Source organism: Rosa rugosa, chromosome 6 (assembly GCF_958449725.1).
Source record: "Rosa rugosa chromosome 6, drRosRugo1.1, whole genome shotgun sequence".
Taxonomy (NCBI): domain Eukaryota; kingdom Viridiplantae; phylum Streptophyta; class Magnoliopsida; order Rosales; family Rosaceae; genus Rosa; species Rosa rugosa.
The window spans coordinates 36,051,892-36,079,703 of NC_084825.1; the positions used below are offsets into that span (position 1 = coordinate 36,051,892).

The following is a 27,812-nucleotide window of genomic DNA, read 5'->3' on the forward strand; positions in this document are numbered from 1 at the left end:
AGGGTCAGAGAGGTACCCGCATCAGCAAAACCCACCAAAACATCATTGTCATTTTGATGGAGTGGATGAGGGTGAGGCCGGCTACCCTTGGTGGTGGCGGCGGCAATGTTGCTGGCCATGGCATTTTGGACGATGGCTCTTGAGCCAATTTGGTCCGATCTCATCCTTCCGTCATTCCTTTTCTCTTTGTGTGGATAGAATAGGCCCATATCAATCGTACCTCTTAGGTATCGAAAGATTGTCTTTACACCAATCCAATGGTGGTGTGTTGGCGCAGAGTTATATCGAGCTAACAAGTTCACTGCGAAGGAGATGTCCGGTCTTATGCATTGAGCTAAGTACAATAATGCGCCTGTTGCACTTAAATAGGGCACTTCGGCCTCTAATGATTCTTCGTCCTCATCCTTTGGATGAAACGGATCTTTTTCGGGCTCAAGACTACGACCAATCATGGGAGTACTCACAGGCTTTGCTTTATCTTCATTAAAGCGCCTTAGAATTTTCTGAGTATATGCAGACTGATGGATCAAAATTCCATCACTACGGTGCTCGAGTTCTAAACCGAGACAAAACCGTGTTTTCCCAAGATCTTTCATCTCAAATTTGGATTTCAAATATTTAGCAGTTTCCTTTAACTCATCTAGAGTTCCAATTAGGTTCATGTCATCGATATAAACTGCTATGATTGCAAATCCGGAACTTGTTCTTTTAATGAACACGCATGGGCATATTTCATTATTAATATATCCCTTCCCAATCAAGTAGTCACTTAGACGGTTATACCACATCCGTCCGGATTGTTTTAATCCATATAGTGAGCGTCTTAATCTTATTGAAAACGCGCTCCGTGGTTTAGAGCCACTTGACTTGGGTAATTGAAGTCCATCGGGGACCTTCATATATATCTCTGAATCTAGATCCCCATAGAGATATGCTGTAACCACATCCATAAGCTGCATGTCAAGTTTTTCGGAAACTACCAAACTGACAAGGTAGCGGAACGTTATAACGTCCATTACGGGAGAATATGTCTCCTCGTAGTCGATTCCAGGGCATTGAGAGAAACCTTGCACCACGAGACAGGCTTTAAATCTAACCACCTCATTTTTCTCATTACGCTTTCTAACAAAAAACCATTTATGGCCAACAGGTTTTACATCTGGGGGTGTCTGCGTTATAGACCCAAATACCTGTCTCTTTGCTAGTGAATCCAATTCAGCCTGGATCGCATCTTTCCATTTAGGCCAATCCGCTCTTCGTTGACATTCTTCGACAGAGCGAGGTTCGATATCATCATATTCTATGATTCCTTTTGCAACATGATATGCAAATGCATCATCAATTGCCATAGAATTTCTATCCATCATCTCATGTACACTAGTGTAATTCATGGAGATCTCTCTATTCTCTGGAATTGGTTCTGACATTGGAGAGTCCCCCAATAATGTCTCTTAGACATAACCATAATCCGGAATATTCTCATGAGATGGATTATTTACATCGATGATTAATGGATTATTTTGTGCCAAACTCGCTTTCTTTCTTGGGCGAGAATCCATCGAACCTATGGGCCTGCCGCACTTCCTGGCAGGAGCCATGGGCCTAGCCACTGCGTCACCCATATAGGGGACGTTGGCGCCATGCTCATGTACTCTTGAGGTGGCGTCATGTCCTCTAGTTTTAGGGACATCAATCCTCGCAGGCAAGTTTGCAGCAGTTATGTGTGATCTCGTCACTTTAGCGATATCAGAAAACGCATCAGGCATCGATTCTGCTACGTTCTGAAGATCGAGAATTCTCCGCACTTCAATTTCAGACTGTGCGGTTCGGGGATCAAGATGAGACAGAGTGGGGACAGACCACGACAATTCCTGTCGTTCCTGTTGAACATTTGTGTTTTTATCTCCCCCTAACGACGGGAAGACTGTCTCATCAAAGTGACAATCCGCAAATCTAGCGGTAAAGAGATCGCCTGTCAAGGGTTCTAAATAGCGGACAATTGTTGGAGAATCATATCCAACATAAATGCCTAATCGTCTTTGAGGACCCATTTTGGTGCGCTGTGGCGGCGCAATTGGCACATAAACTGCACACCCAAATATGCGTAAGTGTGAGACATCAGGCTCATACCCAGTCACCATCTGGGACACAGAAAAGGGTTGAGTGGCAGTGGGCCTCAGATGAATAAGCACAGCTGCATGCAATATTGCATAGCCCCAAGCAGAAATAGGGAGATTGGTGCGCATTACCAATGCTCTAGCGACCATTTGTAATCTTTTAATGGTGGCTTCTGCGAGACCATTTTGGGTGTGAACATGTCGAACTTGATGTTCAACTTCAATCCCAATGGACATGCAATAATCATCAAAAGTTTTTGATGTAAACTCCCCAGCATTGTCTAATCTTATAGACTTAATAGGATGATCAGGGTGGTGAGCCCTTAACTTAATAATTTGTGCTAGGAGTTTAGCAAATGCAGCGTTCCTTGTGGACAATAGCATGACATGTGACCAGCGTGTCGATGCATCAATCAATACCATAAAATATCTAAATGGTCCGCATGGTGGTTGAATAGGTCCACAAATATCACCTTGGATTCTTTACAAGAATTGTATATTTTCTTTAGCGTCCTTTGCATAGGATGGTCTCGATCCTAATTTTGCTAAAGAGCAGGCTTTGCAGAACGAATGATGGCCTTTAGAAACAACCAATGAGGATTTTGGTTGAGCCATGAAGTCACAATTGACTTTAGAATTGTAGAAGGAGGAGTCAAACAGTGGTCCATGGCGTCAAAGCCATGTTGTTGCCGTAGGGGGTAGACGGCGCCGGCCCTAAGTGGTCGGTCTTGCACAGTCTTGGCGCAGGTGCATCTCCTCGAACCAATTTTTGGTTTTTACTTCTCTTCGTTCTGAAGAATGGATGTCCATGTGAAGTCTTTAATATACGGATCATCATATCACGATCTGGGTGTCCCAGACGATCATGCCAAAGCCTATATGTGTCAGAATCCCACAAATCATCTCTCATAACATGATTGGATTCAATTATTCGAATAGTGGTTGCATACAACCCACTAGATCGACACATAAGTTTCTCTAAGACTCTTTTATGTCCGTAGTCATTAGAGGTGATGCAAAGGAACTCTTGTCCATTCTCACAATGTGTTTCCACATGAAAACCATTGGCTCTTATATCTTTGAAGCTCAAAAGGGTTCTTTCGGCTCTAGGAGCGTAGAGAGCTTCAGTGACATTAATGATTGTGCCATGTGGCAACAAGAATTGAGCTGGTCCTCGACCATGAATCAATTTAGATGACCCTGCCATCATAGTCACTAAAGATCGAGTAGGCGTCATCTCAAGAAATAACTGCCTATTTCGAAGTATGGTGTGCGTAGTAGCTCTATCCACGAGGCATTCTAGCTCTCCGGGAAACATACTTGAATGAATAAAGTTCGAATCAAAATCGACACTTTATTTCAATGAAAGCCAATGATTACGTCAAAGTTTCTAAATTTAATCCAAAAAGGATAATCAAGCTTAGACAAGTAGTAGTTACTCAATCCGTTTGGTAATTCCAATTTGGTTGTGACCAGGTAAGGTAAGGCGAGATTTTGATGGAGCATTGCTCACTTTTAAAACCGTTCTCTCAGTTCAAACCTTTCCTAGACATCACAATTACTCTTGAGTACGCCTAGTGAGAAAGAGTTATAACCACTGTCTTTGTTGATAGTTTCCAAATTTTTTGGATTTGGATTGAAACCAATGACGTTTATATGGTCAAATTTTTATGCTTACAAACGCTCTTAGTTCGTAAAAATCGATGCTCACGGACGCTCTTAGTCCGAAGATTACGAACGCTCTTAGTTCGTATGTAGCGTGAATCCCCACAATTCCACTCTTAGCAAATCGAACCCACGTTACAGAAAGGTGGGATGTAGAAGAAGGGATTTTGTAAGTCCCCGAAGAAAAATAAAAATAAATTTAAATTTCAAAAACGGGAACAACTTACTAGTGCAAACTTACTCATGAATTTCGGAATTTGAAATTCTCAATACACGCACGTGTTGATGCAGGCGTGTAGGATTGCAGATGTGCTATCGATCCTGGGTCAGGGATTTGCAAACTATCTTTCAATCCCTGTTGTGTGACCGATACAGGTCTGGCCGAGGTAAGCCGAGGAGCTGACCGACAGATGCGTGCGCAGGGGTGCGTAGGCGCTGCAGGGGCAGGCACGCAGATGAGGCTAGCGTGGGCTAGGAGCTGCTGCAGTGATGCTTGAAGGTGGCAGCAGCGGTTTTCAAGGATTTTTTGTTGAAATTCGGAGCAGATTTGCCTCTGAATAGCATTCACTTCGATTGGTGTACAAGTCTCAAAACAACTCCTATAAGGCTGAAATTCGGAGGTCAGATAGAAGAGACAGAGACTAACAACTTTGATGAAGGAAAGATTTTGATCTGAGGTCCCTATCAAGACTTTTCGGGGCTTACAAGCAGGCTGATCTGCACAGGAACGAGCGTCCTGCTGTGCTGTAGGGGCAGCAGGCGTGCGGCGATGCTGCAGGGGCAGTAGGAGGCACACGGGTGCGTAAGGGCTGCAGGGGCAGCGTGCACCGCAGGGGCGCGCAGGTGGGCAGTAGCGGCTAGTCTAGCATGGGCTAGGTGCAACGGTGGAAAAAGTGATGTTGAAGAATTTTCTAGTTTTGGATTTTTGATCTCAAGGTTAGGGCTCGTGCTGATAACGTGTTTAAGGAAGAGAGAATTGTAGAGAGATTGATTAGAGAATTGTAGAGAGATTGATGAGAGAATTGTATTTCATTATTGAGAATATGAACCCTATATATAGGGATTACAAAGTACATGTTCTAATGATATAAGGAAAACTAATCCGAGTAGGACTATGAATTCAAGAACCTTCTCTCCTATTACTACTCCTAGTTTGATAAGGCACACTAAGTCTATTTTCCTTCAACAGATGGAAATTTTTTGGAGATGTCAGAAATTCTGAAGTTTTTCCTAGCACCCCGCTTTATTTTAATTTTTAGTGGTTACTAATTGCTGGATACACCTTAATAGGGGAGCAAAGAGAGCAAGTGGATGGGACATGTTCATGTTTAATTGTTGTTCAAGACTACCTTGCTTGTACAGAAATCCATATATAGAATTCCTTAATCTTGTTGTGGATCTATTCCTTGCATGTAAATAGAAATTGTGTGAGAGTTCCTTGTAGAAATCATGTTTAAATTACTTTGTATAGAACTTGTGTATAAATTACTTCCTTGCATATAGATATGTATAAACTCAACGTAATAGTTTGATCAAGAGTTGAACTTGCACACTTGCAGATAATATGTAATTGCATTTGGAGGTAAAGAACTTCAATTCTAGTACATGATACAGATAAACATTGTCTAACGAGGAAATTGGCTGTTTTCATTATTTTGCTTATCCTAACTTCAAAGTTAATGTAAGTACTTGATATGACCAGATTAAAGCGTCTTATATATACTGAATATTAGACAAATGGGGACTAGGCTTCAATCATATTGACAACTTGATGCTGAATTTGGACACCTTGGCCTGTTTAACATTCCCATCAAATTTCTAAAAAACTACCACTTTTCATTTCTACTCCAATGATGACAAGAGCTCTGGATATTGGTCACCAAGCCATCTCTTTACAATGTGTTTCAACATCCAGAGTCCTCCAATGCCAAAAACAAAAACAAAAATGGCTTTCAATGATCTTTTCCCTCTCGTATGGATCAGAGATTCATTCGATGCGAACTTTTTTCCTCTTCAAGGGAGGTATGGAAGTCTTCTCCTTCCAAATGATACAAAGACAAATAAGAGTGTCAATATAGTCAATTTAAAATCATCTGACAGAGAAAGAGAGCAGATACCATGCCAATTTAAAATTATCACAGAATAAAAATATCTCAATTTAGGTACTCACAAGTTCCAATCATGAGATGAAGTAACTATTTTGTTTGACCTTGCACTCCAATCTATCCCAGAAAAAAATTGGTCAAGCTGTGAATCAACCACCAGTATATTAGTTGTGTGCAATGACCTTGCAATCAATGACAACAGATATACCAACCAATCCTTCAACAAAGCACAGACTATATTAGCAGTAAGAGAAAAGGTAACAAGTTAATTTAATAGGAATGTCTGCCTGTAGCAATTGCAAATTCTCAATGAATGTGCATGAGATATAAGCATAGATAACCAGACAAAATTTGTAATAAGCTTAGATGCATGTATTGACTAGCTTCTTAGGTGGAATACCTACTCTTAGTTCTTTTCTTGTGTTATTTTACAAGTATTCCCATCCACCTAGCTAACAATTAACCTAGAATGAAATTTTGTAACAAAGAGAAAACATGCATCAATGTTTCTAGTTGCATATCTAAATGGATATTATCATCACTTTTCTAAGTGGCTCGAACAAGAGATGGTCTTTCTAGTGTATTTTTTCTGCACTAATCTGTTAAACTATTTAAAAGTTGGTCTTATCAAAACCAACATAGAAGTGCACTGAACAGAAAGCAAAAAACTGAAAACAGACAAATGGTACCACAAAGTATGTGCAATAAACTACTTACCTCGCCCAAGAAGAAAAACATAACAAAAGAAGGCTCATCAGCTGAAGATGATGGGTTTGGCATTCATGAATAACATCATCATTTGACTATGATGGGTTTGGCATCACTTGAATAACATTCATTTTGGGTTTGTTTAGGACTGGAAATATAAAAGTAATAAACAAGAGGATCATCTCAGCTGAAGATTTAAGTCAGCTTGTTCCAAATTGCTAGGTTGCGTAATGAAGTGAAGAAGAGCCATAAGAACCAAGAGAAAGATTGGGTGATGGAGAATGGGATCAAAGCTGTATATAGGTCTACACAGTTATAAATATACCCCAGAACTCTATGAAATACAATTCATTGGCTCATCAGCTCAACTACCCATCTTTACTACTTTTGACTCATAAACCCCACAGTTGGTGGCTTTTCAAATGCCAAAGCTGCTTGATCTAAACCTACTAAGGATTGGTTTCATTCAGCAAAGCTCAGTATCGCTCAAGAGCAGTCACCTCAACTTTATAAACCTTTTCATCCATCTGCCCCTACTACAAAGACCGAAATAATGGAGATTGTTTTGACATGTAAGTATCACATCATAACCAAACTCTGTAACTGTAAAGCAAAACTCTATATGGAAATTTGTATTATGCAAGTCATAATAGCAGCATACAGTTTGTATAGAAGAAGAAACAAATGAGAAGAAATCATTAGTTATTCTCAGGACTAGACTCTGGCACATAAATTTCTATATATTCCGAATCTCTACAAAATCTTCTTGTAAACAGATCCGAACCAACAACCAGCTCAGAGACATAAAGAGTGCATGGCTTCCAACTGCATACATCAAGTTGTTCATGAAGCCGCTTTTGGAATTCTACCTGCAATCGCAATGCTTCAGTAATACCCATACTGCTCCCGCAGATACACAGGAAAAAGTTTCGAGCTCATTTCAATTTAATAGCTCACAGATAAACCAGTAGACAGATTGGTGAAATGTTTTTTCAGTAGCTACCAATACATTGAATTTGCATATTTGAATTCAAAAATTTCTCCAACCAATTAACGAAAAATATGGTAATAACAACCAGTAACTAGAGTTGTACAAAAACTTTAGCTTTCTTATATAAAATAGTTTAGTCCTACAAGTGGGACAGTCTCTCAATTAATCGTGCGCGCTGAAAATGGCACAATACATGAAACTTTTCTAACAGACATAGCAATGGTTTCGAAATACAGAACATAAAAGAGGAAAAAAAAAGTTTTGAGATAAAAGTAAGTTATGATCTTCAATTTCCTAGGTGAGAAAAAATACATACATTTTGCTATTCAAACTGATTCCAAAGTAAAAAACCTAAACATGGGTTTGTAACTTTACGCAAGAAATTGCAAACCTTAATATCAATATCACTGCAAAAGTGCAAGCCACAAAAACCCAATTTGACATCAAGCCATTTTCACAGACAGAATAAGCAAATTTGGTGAAAAAGGAATACCAATCAAAACACCAAGAAAGGTTAACACTCCAAAGCAACCTTAGAAGCAGTAGTGAAGAAACAGCAGGGAGATTTGGTGAAGTAGCACTTATCTTATTTAGCACCTGCAGTCACAACTAGTCACCTGTGAGCACACGTAATTTCATATATTAGAAGCTAACAACCCACCCAGAATATACTCGTAAGAAACCATAGACAGATCCAGTCTTGCATTCTCAAGCAATTTCCAAATCCGAAACAGGTATTTAAAGATGCTGAAAATTTACAGCAGAAGGATCCAATTCACAACGAATTGATGCTTGGTTTCGAAGAAGATGATATGCATCCACAAAAGGCAGCAAAGGGGAAAAAAAAATAAAAATATGCCTCAAACTTGGACTGTGACTGTAATACCCCGAAAAAAAATCCAAATTAAATTCCGTGGATTTTTAGAAATGATTTCACGATAGTGGGAGCGAGTACAAAGCTCGGAGAAGTTGTGGAATTAGTTCGAACGATTAATTTTCGAAAACGAACGTTATTTAGGGGCTCGCGAAAGTTGACTTTTTATACGTTCAAAATTTGGGAAAACTTCCTTCATGAAAGTTGTAGAGCTTGTCGATACGATCTTGTGCATATGTGGAACGCAATATTCGGAGTTCGTATGAATACGTTATGAATATTTGAAAATTGAGATTTTTCTATAAATAGTCAAAAAATCCAAATTCTGTCATTAAGGACAGAAAAATTGGTTTTTTGCGGAACAGCCCCCGGTTCTCTCTCTCTCTCGCTCGAAAACCCTTCCCAGGCCGGCCGACCCGCTGACCCGACCCGGCCCCATCTCTCTCCTCCGGCGTTCTCCGGCCACGACCCGGCACTCACTATGATCGCCGCAAGCCGCCCAGCTGCCTGGTGCCCTCCGCTTGCCCCTCCGTCGTCGCCAAAGCTGGATCGAAGGAGCCCAGCCGTGCGAAACCGACCCGACCGGAGAACCAGTTTTCCGGCGTCTCCTCAGCCGATCCTTCCTATTTTCGTGATCTCCTCCTCCCCCTGATCATCCTCATATCCTCCTTGCACGACGATTTTGAGTGTAGAGTGAAGGATCACGAATTGAAGATTCGACGTCCCTGATTCAATCTGGAAATCTTATCAGACGGCCCAGATTAATCCAACTTCCAAGCATGATCTAGGACGATCTAGGCCGAACCAGACTTAGCTCCAGGTATGAAAGTTGATCACCCTTTTATTTTGAAGAAGTTTGTAGTTGACGACTTTTGTATCGGAGGTGGTTGACCCGGCGTTGACTGCCGCCGTTGACCACCGGTTGACCAGTAGCTTGTGGCGGCGCGTGGTGGCGCGTCCAGCCATATTTTGGTGTTTTGTTTTCAGTTTATTCATCTACGCATCGATACGGTCGTTTGGATATATTATAAGGTCATTTTGGAGAAAGTTGATGCATGCTAGGGTTGCGGTTTTTATGCATTACTTTCGGTTTACGATCTGCGAAGATCTGACCGTCGGTTTTGCTTCAAATTTTAATATGTTGATCGTATGACTGTCCCAATGACTTTGTGTGGTCACGGGCGAAGATCCGACTGTTGGATCTTCGTATAATTGAGAAATGGTGATTCGGAAAGCGATTCGTGAGAATCCGACCGTCAGATTTTCGTATAATTTTGTGGAGATGTTTGTAAGGACGATTCAGGAAGATCCGACCGTTGGATCTTCGTGATAATTTTGGAGGATGATCCTGAGGGCGATCCGTGAGGATCCGACCGTTGGATCATCGTATAATTTCGATCCGACCGTTGGATCATCATTTAATTTCGATCCGACCGTTGGATTGTCGTTTGAGTATGTTTTTGAGCTATTGGCTAAGTTAAGGTCATGTGTGATTAGGTGATTGACGGTCTCCCTTGGGTGAACGATTTCGGTGTGTATTGTGTTGAATTGAAGACGCAGCGGGAATATCGAGGTGAGTAAATCGCACATGGTTCATTCACGAACCGAAATTCGGTGATTTTATTTAATTGGGAAATTGTGGAAATTGTTTTATGAAAATAAATATTTGTTTTAAATTATATGGACTTGATCGACTACGGTCCATAGGTAAGTAAAATGTATTTAAACTATAAAAATGAATTTCTAGATTTTATTGCATGTGAACTATAGTTGGTATTAGTGGTCACTCTTGTGTGGGTGACTACGTATATATATATTTACGTGGAATATATATTGGATGGTGTGACATCGGGTGAAGTATTGATGTGATTTACTGAGTTATATTTTGAGCATTACCCTTTGGAATATGTGATTTATCTTAGATGTTGTGTTGTCTATGATAATGGGTAATTGAGTAAAGTGCGATAGTTGAGTCGTTGAGATGAATTAAATGAGGAGTCGAGTGAATTGAGGAAAGCAGTCATTCGTAAGGTGAACCTTGGCCCAGGTGACACTTTACGATACAGTTAGAGCTCTAGTCTGTCTGCCTTTGTACTGCTTGGGGGATAACCTTGAGTTATCGTATGCCCTTGAGTACATCATACTGCTTGGGGGATAAACGAGTTATCATATGCCCTTGGGTATGACATACTGAATGGGGTGATTAATATAATTAATCATAAGCCTGTAAGTATGATATACTGAATGGGGTGATTAATATAATTAATCATAAGCCTGTAAGTATAATATACTGCATGGGATGATTTATATAAATAAATCATAAGCCTGTGAGTATATATTGAGTAAGAAGTTGTTTGTTTTTGAGTAGTCATTGTGAGATGTGAGTTTATCGATGCTTGAAGTGACGTTGTACACTTCAATTATGATGCAAAGAATATACTTGAGTTGAATTTATGCTTGAGTTGATTTGGTTACTTTAAATCGTGCAATCCTTTCATTTACTCATACGAGCTTTGCAAAAAGCTTACCGGGTTTTGTGTTGTTGCAATTCCAGGTACACTATTCAAACGGTGTAGCGGGTAATCCTACAGGACAGGAGAATCAGGAAGGTGATCGAGCTGTGTAGAGTAGCTGCTTGTGATACTCTGATTTTATGTTGTGAGGTTCGTTATGCTCGTTTAGAGCTTTACAATTTTACTTTGTAAGAGGGAGTTGTAATAATTAACTCGAGGTTTTCGAGATTTGAATATTGAGAAGCGTGAAGAGTGGTTGTTTGTGAGAAAAAAATTCAGGACATTTATTCTATTAAGTTGTATAATTCATGCATCGGATTTGAATTTATTTATTCAAAATCCGGGGCGTGACAGTTTGGTATCAGAGCGTAAGGTACATATTTGGTGATAATCAGTACTCCCCGAGTGATGGCCCGTCTGCAGCGGATCCCCATCATATACTCTTCGGTACTGGTATAATCATTGGGTATGTCTTAGTATGGGGTCTAGACAGTGTGTAAGTCCGTAGGACGGTAGAATTGTCTTGTAGGTTCGTTTTAGAATAAGTTTTGCTTCCGAGAGTTGCAATCTTCGAGGAATGGAAACCTCCGGATTTAACTCTGATGAGTCGGTGAGGATTGTTTATGGAAATGAGTTTCTTTTGTACGTAGAAGTGTTTGGTTGAAGGCATGATGTTGACCTATGCATGTACCCAGGTTGGATACGAGTATAAATTGATAGAGATTTTTCCTTCTTAAGTTGGACATACAGATGCATTTGAATAGATTCTAGACTCATGTGGAGTTGTGAGTAGTGTTGCGGTTAGGGAAGAAATTATTGTGGTTAATTCTTCCATGTGCTTGTAAGTTGTTGAGCAGAGTTTGAGGTGCGAGAACGGAGTTTGATCTCGTGTTTGAGTGATTGAGACGAACGACTATATATTTGAGTTCTCTCCGAGTACCTAAAATCTTAAGGGCTATTTGAAGTGGGACTAGTGGTAGTTTTGGTATTTCTAAATTTAAATCGAGATCCGAGGAACATGTTTTGTATACGTGGTTGATGTTGCGAGCATCATTTTTGATTGATATTTTGCGTTTCACAAAGACAACTGGATTGGAAATTCTCCGTTTGGACACCTTGGTCTGTTGACCTGACTATGACTTGTGGACATAGTTTTATTTAAGTGAAGGAAATTGATTTTGTGAACTAGTTTTCTTAAGTTTTGGATCGTAGTATGGAGTTGGACTGAAGTGAATTTGAGGTTGTTTGTGTTTTAAGTTTAAGTAGGCGGGACACTTAAAGTTTTGAAATGGAATTTGATCTTGGTCGGTAAATAATGGGGAGATTTAGAGTCAACTCTCTGTAAATGTTATTAGATGAGGGTGTGTTTCTGTGGTGATGGATTTTAGGAGAAATGGTTAAGTGCAATTTTGGGTATTGATTGTAGTGACATTGTTGGGTATCCATAGTGGTTCAAGTGAATTACTATGCGATATGGAGTTTGATTCGGTTTCTAAATCGTAAATTCATAGGGTATGAATTGTGGTAAGTTTAATGGAGAAATTAATAGAGGAAATGGTTGAGATTTTATAAGATTTGTATGGGTAACTCTAAGGATGTGGGTTTTTCCTAGCTAACTCAGGATGTGTTTAGCTTTATTAAACCCTAATTCTAACGACGAAATTGTTTGTGTTTGGTTTGACTCTAAGGATGCTAGCTAGACCTCTGTGCAACTTAATTGATTGTTTGTGATAAATCATTATGATTGATGTGTGCAGCAGAGTTGTCAATGGTTTTGAAAATAGTATTGGGTGACCAAGGATGATCCTTGGTGTTATTGTTGGTTTAACAAAAAGAAGAAACGACATGCATGCAATCTTATTGATTTTATATTACAAAAAGGAAAACGAGGACTATGCTATGCTAAGCCTAGTCAGCAGCTCCGGATGGATTGAGGCTGAGCTCAAGAGAAACGTTAGAGCCACTGTTGTAACCGCCTGAGCCACCAGAATAGTAACCAAATGCGCTATCTTCCTCGGAAGTAGTCTTCGGGTTACCAAAGACGTCCTCGCCGTGCACGGGGAACAGAGGAAGAGTTTCAACCTCCTGGTGATCTCCTCCTCGTTGTTGCAGGGATGTTTGTCCTCCTGTTGTGCCAAAAGAGTTGTACTGGTATTAGTGTTGAAGTGTGAGGAAGAATATGAAACAAAATTTAAATCAAGAAATCCTTCATTACCAGTAGAATCGGTGGAACCAAAGTTGAGATTAATGGATCTACCATCATCAGTAGAACTAGTGGACCCAAAATTGATGTCAATGGATCCACCAGCTGGCCCAAAATTGATGTCGATAGATCCACCAGCACCAGTAGAACCAGTGGACCCAAAATTGAGATCAATGGATCCACCAGTACCAGGAGAACTAGTTCCCATGGGCACTTGAGCAGCCTGATTGCACCTCTTCATCTGCTTCTCTCGAGCCCTGACATTCTGGAACCAAAAATAAATGTTCTTGCCCTCAACATGTCCATACTGGTTCAGCTGGAGACAGATCTCGTGAATGTGCTCTGTAGTTGGGCACTTAACTCCCTTGTCGTAGTAAAGATCCTTGAGGATCCTTATTTGATCTGGAGTAGGAACCCACCTGGCACGGCTTCGCCAGAAATCTGTGTTGGCACTACTCCCGGCTGCTTGGTTGTTTCCTCCCTCCTCTGTTGGTTGCTGTTGTTGTAGTTCCATTTGTTGCGGGGTTTGTAGCTCCATTAGTTGCAGAGTTTGTGGTTCTTTGGTCATGGGGTGAGAGGATGAGAAAATCGAGGAATACATGGTTGAGTGTTGAGGGAGATTTTGTTGAAAGATTGAAGAATTGTGAAAGAAGGGCTGGAGATCTGAGTGAGAGAAGGATTGAAGATTGGTGAAAGAAGGGCTAGAGATCTGAGATAGAAGGATTAAAGATTTTGGAGGAAAAGACTGGGGATTTGAGAAGAGAAAGGCTGAAGATTTGAGAGAGAATGGTTAAAACTCGGAAGAAAATTCTTTTCCTTTGGAGTGAACAGTCGCATCTCCAGAATGCACCTATTTATAGAACAAGGTGAGCAGATCTCCACCGTTGGATGAACGACCTCAGAATTTGAATCCACGCGTTGGATTAAAGTCGCCCTGAAACCCGGAAAAGTTGTTGGCGCGTGGAGAGCGTGTAAGGGGACCGAGGGAATCTCGAGGCGCTGTGGCAGACAGCTGTAGCCGAAAGCAGATTTGACTGCCGTAAATCACGGAAGGGATAAGCCGTGACACAAGTGGGCCGTACTTGGGCCTGTCTCGGATCAAGGCATCACTGTAGCTGTGGGTGGAGGCCTGATGGGCCGAGGTTCAGAAACAGTTTTGGACATGATGGGCCGAGTTTCTGAAACAGTTTTGGATGTTTTGGGCCGAATTGTTGAAACAGTTGAAACAGTTGGTTTAAATAAAAGGATTGGTATGGATAATAACGTGAGCAGCCGTGCTCGAGTGGTTGAGTGTAAAGTTCGTGTACAAGAGGTCTGAGGTTCGAACCTCGCCTCTCGTTTATTTTTATTATGTTCGTTTATGACATAATAAGTATAAAATTTGTACACATTATATTAAGCACAGCTTGTGCTCCAGTGGTTGGGGACAAAGGTTTCGTGCAGCAGGTTGAGGTTTCGAACCTTGCCTCCCCCGTTATTTTATTTATGTCGCTTATGACATAATAAATATAACACGTGAGCATATATTAATGAAGGCAGCTCTTGCTTCAGTGGTTGGGAGCAAAACCTTCGTGTTCGAGGTCGGGAGTTCGAACCTTACCTCTTACAAATATTTTTGGATCTCGTATATGCTTGATATACGGACGTATATACGGTATGTACGGTATACATACGTATATATGGTCTGTACGGTATGCATACGTATATACGGTATACCTACGGTATGTACAATTTCATACCGTAGCCGAGCTGGAAGTCGGTGGGCCGATTGGTAGGCCCAAATAGTAAGCCCAAATGTTCGGCCCGAATGTTAAGCCAAATGGAAGCCCAAATGTTACCCAAATTGGTTCGGGCCGGTTCGAAATGTGGATGGTCTGGTTTCTTCGGCCCAATTGACCAGCCCTAATGCTTAGCCCAAGGATTGAGCAAGCCCAAGTCATCATCACTGGGTGACATATTTTATTGGCGTACTTTTGGGGATGATTTGTTTTGAGTGATGCATCTCTATTGTTGTGTAGAATAGTGCATGCTTAAGTTTTACTATAGAGATTTACCGTGATGCTAATGGAGTAGCGAAACGCTTTGTGGGAGTCTTTACTGTGCTTGTATGCCAGTACAGGGTGATGATCTATGTGAGGATCTATGAGATAATCTCTGTGAAGATCTAAGTGATGATCTATGTGATGATCCACGTGATGATTTTGTGTAATTGATGTGGAGTGATGTTGAGCAGTTGTTTTGTGAATTTACATCGTGATGAAAGGATTTAGTGGCCATAGGAATGTATTTTTATACAAAGGGCTGTGGCTTTGTAGATTACTACAGTTTTGGGAAAGATGGAGATTCGATGGTTAGGTTAACCGTAATCGAGAGCAATTAACTTGCGCTTAAATTTCGGGACGAAATTTCTTTAAGGAGGGTAGATTGTAATACCCCGAAAAAAAATCCAAATTAAATTCCGTGGATTTTTAGAAATGATTTCACGATAGTGGGAGCGAGTACGAAGCTCGGAGAAGTTGTGGAATTAGTTCGAACGATTAATTTTCGAAAACGAACGTTATTTAGGGGCTCGCGAAAGTTGACTTTTTATACGTTCAAAATTTGGGAAAACTTCCTTCATGAAAGTTGTAGAGCTTGTCGATACGATCTTGTGCATATGTGGAACGCAATATTCGGAGTTCGTATGAATACGTTATGAATATTTGAAAATTGAGATTTTTCTATAAATAGTCAAAAAATCCAAATTCTGTCATTAAGGACAGAAAAATTGGTTTTTTGCGGAACAGCCCCCGGTTCTCTCTCTCTCTCGCTCGAAAACCCTTCCCAGGCCGGCCGACCCGCTGACCCGACCCGGCCCCATCTCTCTCCTCCGGCGTTCTCCGGCCACGACCCGGCACTCACTATGATCGCCGCAAGCCGCCCAGCTGCCTGGTGCCCTCCGCTTGCCCCTCCGTCGTCGCCAAAGCTGGATCGAAGGAGCCCAGCCGTGCGAAACCGACCCGACCGGAGAACCAGTTTTCCGGCGTCTCCTCGGCCGATCCTTCCTATTTTCGTGATCTCCTCCTCCCCCTGATCATCCTCATATCCTCCTTGCACGACGATTTTGAGTGTAGAGTGAAGGATCACGAATTGAAGATTCGACGTCCCTGATTCAATCTGGAAATCTTATCAGACGGCCCAGATTAATCCAACTTCCAAGCATGATCTAGGACGATCTAGGCCGAACCAGACTTAGCTCCAGGTATGAAAGTTGATCACCCTTTTATTTTGAAGAAGTTTGTAGTTGACGACTTTTGTATCGGAGGTGGTTGACCCGGCGTTGACTGCCGCCGTTGACCACCGGTTGACCAGTAGCTTGTGGCGGCGCGTGGTGGCGCGTCCAGCCATATTTTGGTGTTTTGTTTTCAGTTTATTCATCTACGCATCGATACGGTCGTTTGGATATATTATAAGGTCATTTTGGAGAAAGTTGATGCATGCTAGGGTTGCGGTTTTTATGCATTACTTTCGGTTTACGATCTGCGAAGATCTGACCGTCGGTTTTGCTTCAAATTTTAATATGTTGATCGTATGACTGTCCCAATGACTTTGTGTGGTCACGGGCGAAGATCCGACTGTTGGATCTTCGTATAATTGAGAAATGGTGATTCGGAAAGCGATTCGTGAGAATCCGACCGTCAGATTTTCGTATAATTTTGTGGAGATGTTTGTAAGGACGATTCAGGAAGATCCGACCGTTGGATCTTCGTGATAATTTTGGAGGATGATCCTGAGGGCGATCCGTGAGGATCCGACCGTTGGATCATCGTATAATTTCGATCCGACCGTTGGATCATCATTTAATTTCGATCCGACCGTTGGATTGTCGTTTGAGTATGTTTTTGAGCTATTGGCTAAGTTAAGGTCATGTGTGATTAGGTGATTGACGGTCTCCCTTGGGTGAACGATTTCGGTGTGTATTGTGTTGAATTGAAGACGCAGCGGGAATATCGAGGTGAGTAAATCGCACATGGTTCATTCACGAACCGAAATTCGGTGATTTTATTTAATTGGGAAATTGTGGAAATTGTTTTATGAAAATAAATATTTGTTTTAAATTATATGGACTTGATCGACTACGGTCCATAGGTAAGTAAAATGTATTTAAACTATAAAAATGAATTTCTAGATTTTATTGCATGTGAACTATAGTTGGTATTAGTGGTCACTCTTGTGTGGGTGACTACGTATATATATATTTACGTGGAATATATATTGGATGGTGTGACATCGGGTGAAGTATTGATGTGATTTACTGAGTTATATTTTGAGCATTACCCTTTGGAATATGTGATTTATCTTAGATGTTGTGTTGTCTATGATAATGGGTAATTGAGTAAAGTGCGATAGTTGAGTCGTTGAGATGAATTAAATGAGGAGTCGAGTGAATTGAGGAAAGCAGTCATTCGTAAGGTGAACCTTGGCCCAGGTGACACTTTACGATACAGTTAGAGCTCTAGTCTGTCTGCCTTTGTACTGCTTGGGGGATAACCTTGAGTTATCGTATGCCCTTGAGTACATCATACTGCTTGGGGGATAAACGAGTTATCATATGCCCTTGGGTATGACATACTGAATGGGGTGATTAATATAATTAATCATAAGCCTGTAAGTATGATATACTGAATGGGGTGATTAATATAATTAATCATAAGCCTGTAAGTATAATATACTGCATGGGATGATTTATATAAATAAATCATAAGCCTGTGAGTATATATTGAGTAAGAAGTTGTTTGTTTTTGAGTAGTCATTGTGAGATGTGAGTTTATCGATGCTTGAAGTGACGTTGTACACTTCAATTATGATGCAAAGAATATACTTGAGTTGAATTTATGCTTGAGTTGATTTGGTTACTTTAAATCGTGCAATCCTTTCATTTACTCATACGAGCTTTGCAAAAAGCTTACCGGGTTTTGTGTTGTTGCAATTCCCGGTACACTATTCAAACGGTGTAGCGGGTAATCCTACAGGACAGGAGAATCAGGAAGGTGATCGAGCTGTGTAGAGTAGCTGCTTGTGATACTCTGATTTTATGTTGTGAGGTTCGTTATGCTCGTTTAGAGCTTTACAATTTTACTTTGTAAGAGGGAGTTGTAATAATTAACTCGAGGTTTTCGAGATTTGAATATTGAGAAGCGTGAAGAGTGGTTGTTTGTGAGAAAAAAATTCAGGACATTTATTCTATTAAGTTGTATAATTCATGCATCGGATTTGAATTTATTTATTCAAAATCCGGGGCGTGACAGTGACTAACCTCAAAACTTTCTCAGTGTCTGGGTGATTCTTCTTCTTCTCCAGAGTAAGATCAAGGACTCAAAATCGATCAAACCTTTCACCCCGTAATCACTACAGGCAGAAGAGAAAATTTCAAGACAGTCAATGATATGCAATTCTCAAAATCCCGAATACATACAACCTCTACAATTCTAGACACAAACTAACAATCAACACTTTTGGTCAAATCATAATGTAAACTATATTTAGCAAAAAAGCCAACAGCACAGCAAAATCATACACCAAGGTCTAGCTGAACCAATAACCTCAAACCACAATCCAAGCTAAGCAATTCTCATAAGGCAAATCAGCATCAACTAGATTTGCTTAAAAATTAAAGGAATAATCCTTCTGATTCTACTAATCAGGCAGACTAAAGTTAATAATTTTAATAAAAATTTGCCTCTGGACCTTGCTCTGCATCCTGATGAATCTGACTCCTCCACCACCGTCGATTACAATGACTACTACTACGACTGGAGGTGTTGAGCTCGCGTCTTCAAAACTTGGTGCGTGTTCATCCTCAGGTCTAAAAGAAACCCCAAAATAAAACCCAGAAAGAGACCCCAATTTGGGTTTTATCCATTACCTACAAATTGAAATGGAGAGAAGGATCGATTACCCATTCGTGCTGAGCGAATTTGCTTTGCTCAGACTTTGGATTTTGAAAGCGAAATCCCATGGCTGATGGAGATCGGCAAGTAAGTGGAGGTTGAAGGAAAGTGAGAGGACTCTGGTGATGTCATATTGCTATTAGTCTCATTCTGTTTTCTTGAAATATTTGATTCTAGCTTTCAAGTTTTGCAGTACAATTAGGTATTTGGCATATTCTTATAGGAATCTCCAGTTTTGCAGTACAATTATTAACCTTCTGGGATATTTCTTATAGGAATTAATTACAATTTGCAAATGCTCAATAGATGGTACCAGATTGACAGTCATGATGCCCGCGATTACGCAGACTTTGCTGTCAGGCCGTGCCGAGTAACCTGAGTTCTAACGTTTGGATCAATATTCAAACTTGGTTCCAGTTGCTTAGGTTTCAGTATAGTCCTAGCCAAACCTCACTATCTAGATGCTTGAACAAGCTTACCACTTTGATTATTCAAGAAATTCTTCAATAACTATAAGTGGACAGAACTATGGTCTTAATAATCAGCAGCTGATCGATAATTTTAGAGATATATCTTAGCTGGAAAAATAGGCATATTTTAAGAGCAATTTTAATCGGATGTATGTGATTATATGTATATATATATATGACTAAAATGCTGTAGGCTGTTACGTTGTTTGAGTGTGTGTCACACAAGATTGGCTGCTTGTGATTATATGTATATATATGACTAAAATGCTGTAGGCTGTTACGTTGTTTGAGTGTGTGTCACACAAGATTGGCTGCTTGTGATTATATGACATATATGTCTCTTTGATTCTTCTTCAATCGGCAAAACTACAAAATAAATGTTGAACTTTTGATTGGCATTATCCGGTACTTTGCCATATATATATACCGATCAGATTGGTTTCATGCATCAAGCATGCGACACCAGATTACAAATAGAAAGAGAGACTCAGTGGCCATAGAGAATTGAATAGCCAAAATGAATAGCTTCCTTTCAAGAGAGTCTATTCTTGTCATTTTGCTTTTAGCGATTTGCTTTGTTAGTGAAGCTCAAAAATGTCGTCCAAGTGGAATGATAAGAGGAAAGAAGTCTCCTTCTGGACAATGTAACCAGGAGCAAGACCCTGACTGTTGTAGACCGGGTAAAATGTACCCGACCTACACATGCTCGCCCGCAGTGTCTGGGAACACCCACGCCTACCTCACTCTCAACAGTTTCGAGGCAGGTGGTGATGGCAGACTTCCATCAGAATGCGATAACAAATACCACAATGACAGCACTCCAATCGTGGCACTCTCCACTGGATGGTACAAGAATGGAGGAAGGTGCCATAACAACATTAAAATTACTGCTAATGATCGCAGTGTGGTGGCCATGGTGGTAGATGAATGTAACTCTACTAGGGGATGTGATGCAGATCATGACTACCTGCCTCCTTGTGCTAACAACATTATTGTTGCCTCCAAGGCTGTTTGGGAAGGCTTGCATGTGTCTAAAGAAAACTGGGGCGGATTAGATGTCACCTGGAATGACGCCTAATTAGTTACACTAGTAAATGTTTAGCTTGTTCGGTTTTGTATTTTGTGTTTATGTACGTGTCCTGTGTGGTATAATATGTCACCTTGTAACTTTTTGATAATTTGAATGTGAGTTTCAATAAGCAATAAGAACTGTTGGTTCCCAAAAAAGACAAGAAGCTGGATATATATAAGGGTAACGTAATACTGACCGTCTTTATACATAGATATCCAATTCTTCCTCTAGAGCAGGCGCTATCCAATGTAAGGAGTTCCATCAACTCTTTTATGTCTTTCAGATTTGTTGGGGGATTCTTCATCTATTTCAGAGTGAAGCACTCTCTAAAAATCATACTCTCATGCTTAAAAAAGATTGTGGTCACCAAATTGCTAATTGCATATCAGGAGATTGAGCAAAAAATAAAAGAAAATAAAAAATAAAACACATAGTTCTAGTTAATTAGCAAGAAAAACATAGCAAAAAAATTCCCAAACCCTAAATTATATTCTTTACCCACTAAATTCCAATTTACTCTTAAATTAAAAAATACTAGCCTCCAAACACACCCTATGGGTGTGGATAATTACTCTAAACACACCCTACATGGGAAGTTATTTCACAGAATGTGGAGAAAATTACTGCACATATTTTGTTTTTTATTTTTAATTTCTTTTGTTTTTCTTTTATTTGGGAATTGACCATTTTGTCTTCCTCAAATATTTCAGTTTAAATGTTTTTTAATATTTGAGGGATATTTTGGTAAAATTTTTCTGTTTTGGCTGACAAACTCTCTTCTCTTAATAATAGTATAGATATATATTCTCATCGACTTTTACCATTGCGGAGGATGAAGCAAAAGAGAATAGGAAATACCAGAGAAAATGAAAAATTAATGAATGAAGATGAGCAGAACCAATAACGAACTAGTATGCTGTATTCTTTTTCAATGAAAGTTATCAGATACAAAAAACAACTCCACCAATCAAAGTTTCTTAAAGCAAAAACATCTATAAGAATGTCTTATATATTATTGCACCATATTAATGTTCACAGAATAATAACAATAACAAAATATCCTGGAGATGGACTACTAATGGTGGAGACTTACAACCCGCCAAACACTTTGCATCTGGCATGGCACCACCCTCCGTAACCAAACTTCTCCTCTCAAAATTGTTAGTCGCTGCAGCAAGATACAATACAAACCTTGTCCACTCAGCATGCCAGAAATTACGAAGATTAATAGAACTAGCAGCGTGATTTGACACCATTGCTCAAAAATCTCGACTTGAAGTATATGGTAAATTAAACCCTTGACTGCTGCTTCATATGGAGCATAACCATTCCAACAGAGAAATAACACTCTGGGGTCCAGAATCCACCACCACTTTCCACAATGACTCATGGCATTGGACAGGAATGGATTACGACCTCATGGAGCCAGGGTGTAATGGGTAGGACAAGGGAGAAGGGTATGGATTGTGATTTCTGCACAAGTGACTAGTACTGGAGAATGGTTGTGTCAAGCAAACTCAAGTCATGGAGGTATAGCAAAGATCATCTTGCAAACCAAGCAGAACCTAAATTGCAGAGGTATGGCAGTACAAACATCTGTGCTTAGTGAGAAAGACTGAGGGAGAAACGGTGGTCCATATAGTTCAAATCTTCTTTTAACAGTGAAAATTCTCAACTGCATGTTTCGCTTTGCTAGTCATATGCAACAGAGAGCCAGAGACTAGTGGTGCTGATTTTCATTTTTGCTGGCTGGTGCAAATCTAGTATATATACTCAACCTATAGGGAATTACAAGAAAATATCAGAGACAAAAAATGAAAATACTGATCTTCTAACAGCACTCAAACTGATGTGAACACTAGCACATATATGTGTGTGTGCTCATATAAACTAAAACAAATATAGGGTAATGCACAAAGCTACAAATATACATCTACGTACATGGCTATATACTCGGCACAAATTAATTGTCTCGGCTGTTTTCAATAACCAATGGATAGAATCCAACAGTATAGTTTTAAAGAATTTGCTGTCATGATTAAAGTTCAAGAGTAACATACCAATAGATTGTACATTTTATGACCAAATATTTTCTCCAATCAGAATGGTCAATTGGTCATCCCCTAGGTTTTACCCTTAAGTTTAAAATCTTCACAAAATTGCTACAAGCCAAGCTGCTTGTGCTTTACTGCTTTGCAACTAGCTAGAAATGCTACCAACTAAATAGGGAATAGTTAATCAGTCAACACTAAACATACATTGCCACCACAGAAGACAAGACACCAAAATCCAAAGAAGCAAACAGAAACTACTGGTAATTACTCAAACCAAACAGCAACAGTAGCAGACATTGAAACCCAGGTGGTCAATGCTCACCAACTTCTAAGGTCTTAAACACCCACATATCAGCAAGGTAAGATCAGAAGTCTCTAGTCTCTATTTGTTCACCCGTGAACTAATCCCATCGAATTCTTATCGTATTCGCTTACTTGTTCATCAGCATTCACTTTGATACAATCAAATCCAGCAAGATTGAGTCAACTCACCTGATGCCAATGTTGACCCGTTCCCAAGAATTCTAGTGCAAACCTTGGTACGCCTCCTCCAAGCCCGACATTGCAGCTCCCCTCCATATTCCTAAATCTTCAAACCCTGACATCGGAGAGTGATGAATACAACTGTTGGGCAGCAAACGACAGCGTTTTATCGGGTGTAGGGCTATAATGGTCATTTCGAACTTTAACCGAATTTTTCTCAGGACACGTGTCGCAATGAGAGATGACGCCGAGTGCAGAACGAACTTACATAACAGAAATGCGTCTGAGTCTTCACTCTGTTTTTCCTTCTCTGTTTCAAACCAGAGTCATCACCAGTATCAGAAGTTCAGAACCTTGAGATCCACCAAGAAGATAAAGTTTTAGTTTTATGTTCAAGAAAATGGGTAAGTGAATCATGCTTCTTGCCTTGTCCTTCTTCATGAAGAGTCGTTTCCTTGAGCTTATGGGTTTTTGTTTTTGAAGGTGGAGGCAAGCATCGTATGCGTAATGTGCCTCTTGCTGAACGATTCAATTCCAGAAACTTGAATTATGGTGTGCCAAGAAATCAGAGATTTAGTTTCGGTGAGTTTTTAATCGATTTAAGTTCGAATTATCACTTCAATTCTCGTTAAACACAGAAAACAGAGCATGTTCTTTGTCTTCTTTTCAGTACCAAGAAACCAAACTTCTGCACCAAGAATCAACCCAGTTGGAAATGAGAACCAAGCTTTAAATACTAATTATCATAACATGAATAATGGTAATTTTCGGTTCACTTATTTCTGTTTTTGTATTTCAATCAATGATTCTTGAACTTATAGAAATGATTCTCCTTTTTGGCTTTCAGTACCAAGAAACAGAGGATTCAATTTGGGAAGAAACTTGGACAATCTGTACATGAACGGACCGCCCCAGAACATGATTTTTGGTTAGAATTCGTTTATCTGATCCTTTAGTTCATATTTCAGTTCGTCTCTTTCAAATTTAGCTCATATAGTAATTTGGCATTTCAGAACCAAGAAACATATGGGAAAATGATCCAAGAAACATACCCATTCAGAATCTGAATGCTGGTGAGTTTTGATTCCTTTTACTTTGTTATCAGTCTTGCTTCCTATATTCTTAATCAATTTGAAGAAAACCCAAATGGTCATAATGTAAAGTCTTTTGCTTGGTGTGCATTCAGGAAACAGAGTAAGGGCTCAAAGAGTAAGAGATTACACAAGGTTTGATGGTAATATTTTTTTTGTCTCTCTTTGCTCTTGATTTTCATAAATAGAATCTACATCTTTACAAAACAAACAACATAAATGTATATAAACTTCCTATCTTTACATAACTATAGCATACTGATACTGGTACACAAAATACACATTGAACCACTACAAGTATAGTCCCTAAGAATTTTTGGTTTTGAATGTTTGATTTTGTTTCAGAAAACTATAGCCTGTACGGCACATTTTCAAGTTGCCACCCGGAAGTGACAAACACTGATGTTAGAAACTTTTTCCGGTGGTGAGTTCAATCGGTTCTCTCAATTTCAATTTACATTTGATTCAAATTTGTTAAAAGTTCGATCATGGTTGAATTAACTTTTTTGTACTTGACTGCAGGACGTTTCCCAACTGTATAGTGCATCGGATCAAAATGGACCGTGATCGTCCCCCTCTGTACGCTTGGATTGAGTTCTATAATCCGGGAGCTGTCAATGAAATTCTGGGATACAGAGTTTATTCTAAGAGCTTTCGCATACTGGGAGGAAAATACATCTGGCTTAAAAGGTACAGCCTCCATGTGAGAAGCTAGAGCTTGAAGGCTCTTGTATATGCTGTGATGTGATTGCCCGTAAATTTTAAACTTGGTGGTGATGTTTTCCTTTTTAAATTTCGCGACACAATTTAATTGGATTATCAACTTTTCTTATTAAAGTTAGAACTTCTGGATGCTATCGTATGCTGCTTGTTCTTCAGTTGATTATGAGCTCAAAAACAACTGGTACACTTGATATGTGCCAAGTCTGTAATCTGTAAATGTGTTCGTCTCGAGCTCCCTTTTTTTTTCTTTTTCTTTTTTCCTGGGTTTTAATAATAACCTGTGTTTAGCTCGTTTGTGGCTCATGAAAAAAAGGAGGTTAGACACTTACAGTAGTCTTGTCTATGTGTTTTTTTTTTTGTAAATGAAGGCTATGAGATGACGGTTCCGGAATTTCAATTTTCCCGAGCACCATAAAACTTTTGATGAGAAGGACCGAGTTGCTCAACTCACATAGATTTTCATTACTCTATAATGCTAGAGCGTGACTGCATGGAGGTCAAACATAATATATTAGCATATCCAATTGTTTATTATAGATACTATATATGGTACGGTTCTCATTTTTACATTGACAAAAGAGTCTCACTCAAGCTCTTTTAACATACGAGCTGTATATTAAGAAGTCATTCGACCTGAGCAGAGCCTAGAAACGCCGTAGATGAGAGCTATGATAACTTCATTCGAGCTTGAAACAAATTAATACTTATCTCACGATTAAATACGAGTTGCTCACTCTATTTGCAAGCCGGCATAGCTAATTAAACTCACTCACTCAATGGCAAGCTTGCTTATTTCATTTAAAATCCGGTTCCGAATGAGCTTAAAAAAGCCACACTCAGTAACTTAAGAGCTGTATTATCAAGTATGTGGTGATGGTTGAAGTCCATCAGAATGGGCACAACAAATACCACAACGACAACACTATGATCGTAGCATCGTCTACACTCTACAGGATGGTACAACCATGGACTCATGGAGGAAGGTGCCGCAACATTACTATTCATGGCGGCCAACGGTCACAGTGTGGTGGCCGTGCACGGTGGTACGTGGTTAAGTGTGACTCTACTAATTAAGGAATGTGATCGATGATCATGACTATATATAACAACATTATCATTCTGTTCGGATGCATGCATGTGTATATATATAGAGAGGAAACTGGGCTTGTTTGTCGTGGATTTGTTTATATTGTGTCCTGTGTTCTATGATGTGTTACTTTGTAGTACTATATGTAATCACTGACTGTAAGGAGGGGAAAAAGAAAAAAAAAAAAAAAAAAAAAAACGCAATCAAAACATATAGCCATATCATATATATATCATTAAGGAAAAAGATTTGAAAATATCATGCATCATAAATTTCAGTAAGCTAAGCATGTGACATAAGACAAGAAGCTGGCGTACGTACTACTGGCCTGTTTATACATACATTTCCAACTCTTCATTGTATTCTAATTGATTAATTTCCTGTAGAGTAGGCGCTATCCAAAGTAAGGAGTTCGTCAAGTCTTTTTTGTCTCTCATGTTTGTTGGGGCGTTCTCCATCGCCAGATCAAGAACTTTGAGATTAAGCAATTTTGGTGAAGATGAAGAGAAGGTCTCTCTGAATTCTTTCGGAAAGATGAGTGCCTTGAAATGAGATACGAGAAGTGTCATACCTTTGGTAGCTTTGAATTCTCCAAGAAAGTCTCTCAATCTAGGAAGATGTTTCCATGGTCCGTCGAAATTCAGAAACTCTCCGTCCCAATTGTCCCATAGTAGGATGGAGGCCGACCACAGCTTCGGAGCTTTCAAAGAAAATTCGGACTTCAGATAACCCTCGAAGTTAAAATCGCAGAGCTTCGGGGCATTGATTGTGGCTTTCACATCATAGCATCCATCTAACTGAAACACTTTCAAATGCCGAGCAAATATGTTCATATATTTCAGATTGTAGCACTCTCTAAAGATCATACTCTCGAGCTCAAAACTCGAAGAAACAACAGTAAGTGATTCAAGATTCACTGCTTCGTAAACTCGAATTTCACCAGCCTTACACTGCTTAACACCAAAGGATCTGAGACTGGAATTTGAAACACAAATTTCGAAATTTGCGAAGGAACATGAAGTTAGTGACAAAGATTCCATGGAAGGGCACTCTCCAGTTAAGTACAAGAGAGCATTAGTATCAAAGTGCACATTTTTAAGGGACATAGCTTTCAAAGAGGGAAGAAGGCGTATAGGCTTAGCAGTACTGCTGCCAAATCTGCTAATGTTCTTTATTCTCATGTACTCCAAATTCAGAGTAGTTATACTGTTTGCATTGGCAAGTGCCTTTCGAGACAAGCAGTAGTAGCTTCTCAGTCCACCCCAAAGCCAATAGGATTTATCAACCCTAAGGCTGATATCCAACTCCTTCACACTTCTCTCCATTGAATAACGCAACCACTCATTTACTACGGTAGCGTCTGCAGATAAGTACCTCGTCATGCAAAGCCTGAATTTATCGAGCAGTTGTTTCTGCTTCTCTTTCTTACACAATTCCAAATACCTTTTCAAAATGTTGTCAACGAACTTCCTATGTCGAACCAGGTTGTTGTCATTCTCATCACCCTCATCGAAATCTAATATAGGGACCGAGGACAAAACACCTTCCCATTGCTTGGAGAGAAAACTCATGCGGACGGCGGCTTTTGTGGGAAGTAGTCGGATGATTCGGTGGATAACAAGGTCTGGTAAGTGAGGTGGTACCGTATTGATGGCCATGATATTAACGTACGTGATGCGTAGAGAATAGGGAGATGAACTTTTATACTAAAACCTTCCCACCAAAT

General features: G+C 39.8%; 2 protein-coding genes and 2 long non-coding RNA genes across 5 annotated transcripts; 1 reads left to right on the forward strand and 3 right to left on the reverse strand.

The window, feature by feature from the left end:
• Nucleotides 1-7,510: 7,510 nt before the first annotated feature.
• LOC133715719 (uncharacterized) lies at nucleotides 7,511-19,567 on the reverse strand. Of its 2 annotated transcripts, none has more exons than XR_009849189.1 (3): nucleotides 19,115-19,567; nucleotides 18,473-18,564; nucleotides 7,511-8,183 (listed from the first exon to the last, which is right to left on the reverse strand). It is a non-coding gene; the product is annotated as an uncharacterized LOC133715719 (long non-coding RNA). The 2 variants fall into 2 exon arrangements; XR_009849188.1 differs by having other exon boundaries at nucleotides 18,904-19,567.
• A 471-nt stretch (nucleotides 19,568-20,038) lies between these two features.
• On the forward strand, nucleotides 20,039-20,785 carry LOC133715717 (putative ripening-related protein 2). Its single transcript, XM_062142330.1, has one exon. It carries the CDS (start codon nucleotides 20,094-20,096, stop codon nucleotides 20,652-20,654), a length of 561 nt encoding a protein of 186 aa, XP_061998314.1. The 5' UTR covers nucleotides 20,039-20,093; the 3' UTR covers nucleotides 20,655-20,785.
• Nucleotides 20,786-21,592: 807 nt separating this feature from the next.
• Nucleotides 21,593-23,316, reverse strand: LOC133717366 (uncharacterized). The gene is made up of 2 exons (XR_009849560.1): nucleotides 23,195-23,316; nucleotides 21,593-22,426 (listed from the first exon to the last, which is right to left on the reverse strand). It is a non-coding gene; the product is annotated as an uncharacterized LOC133717366 (long non-coding RNA).
• A 3,102-nt stretch (nucleotides 23,317-26,418) lies between these two features.
• Nucleotides 26,419-27,744, reverse strand: LOC133716688 (putative F-box/LRR-repeat protein At4g00320). Its single transcript, XM_062143365.1, has one exon. It carries the CDS (start codon nucleotides 27,742-27,744, stop codon nucleotides 26,419-26,421), a length of 1,326 nt encoding a protein of 441 aa, XP_061999349.1.
• Nucleotides 27,745-27,812: the final 68 nt, after the last annotated feature.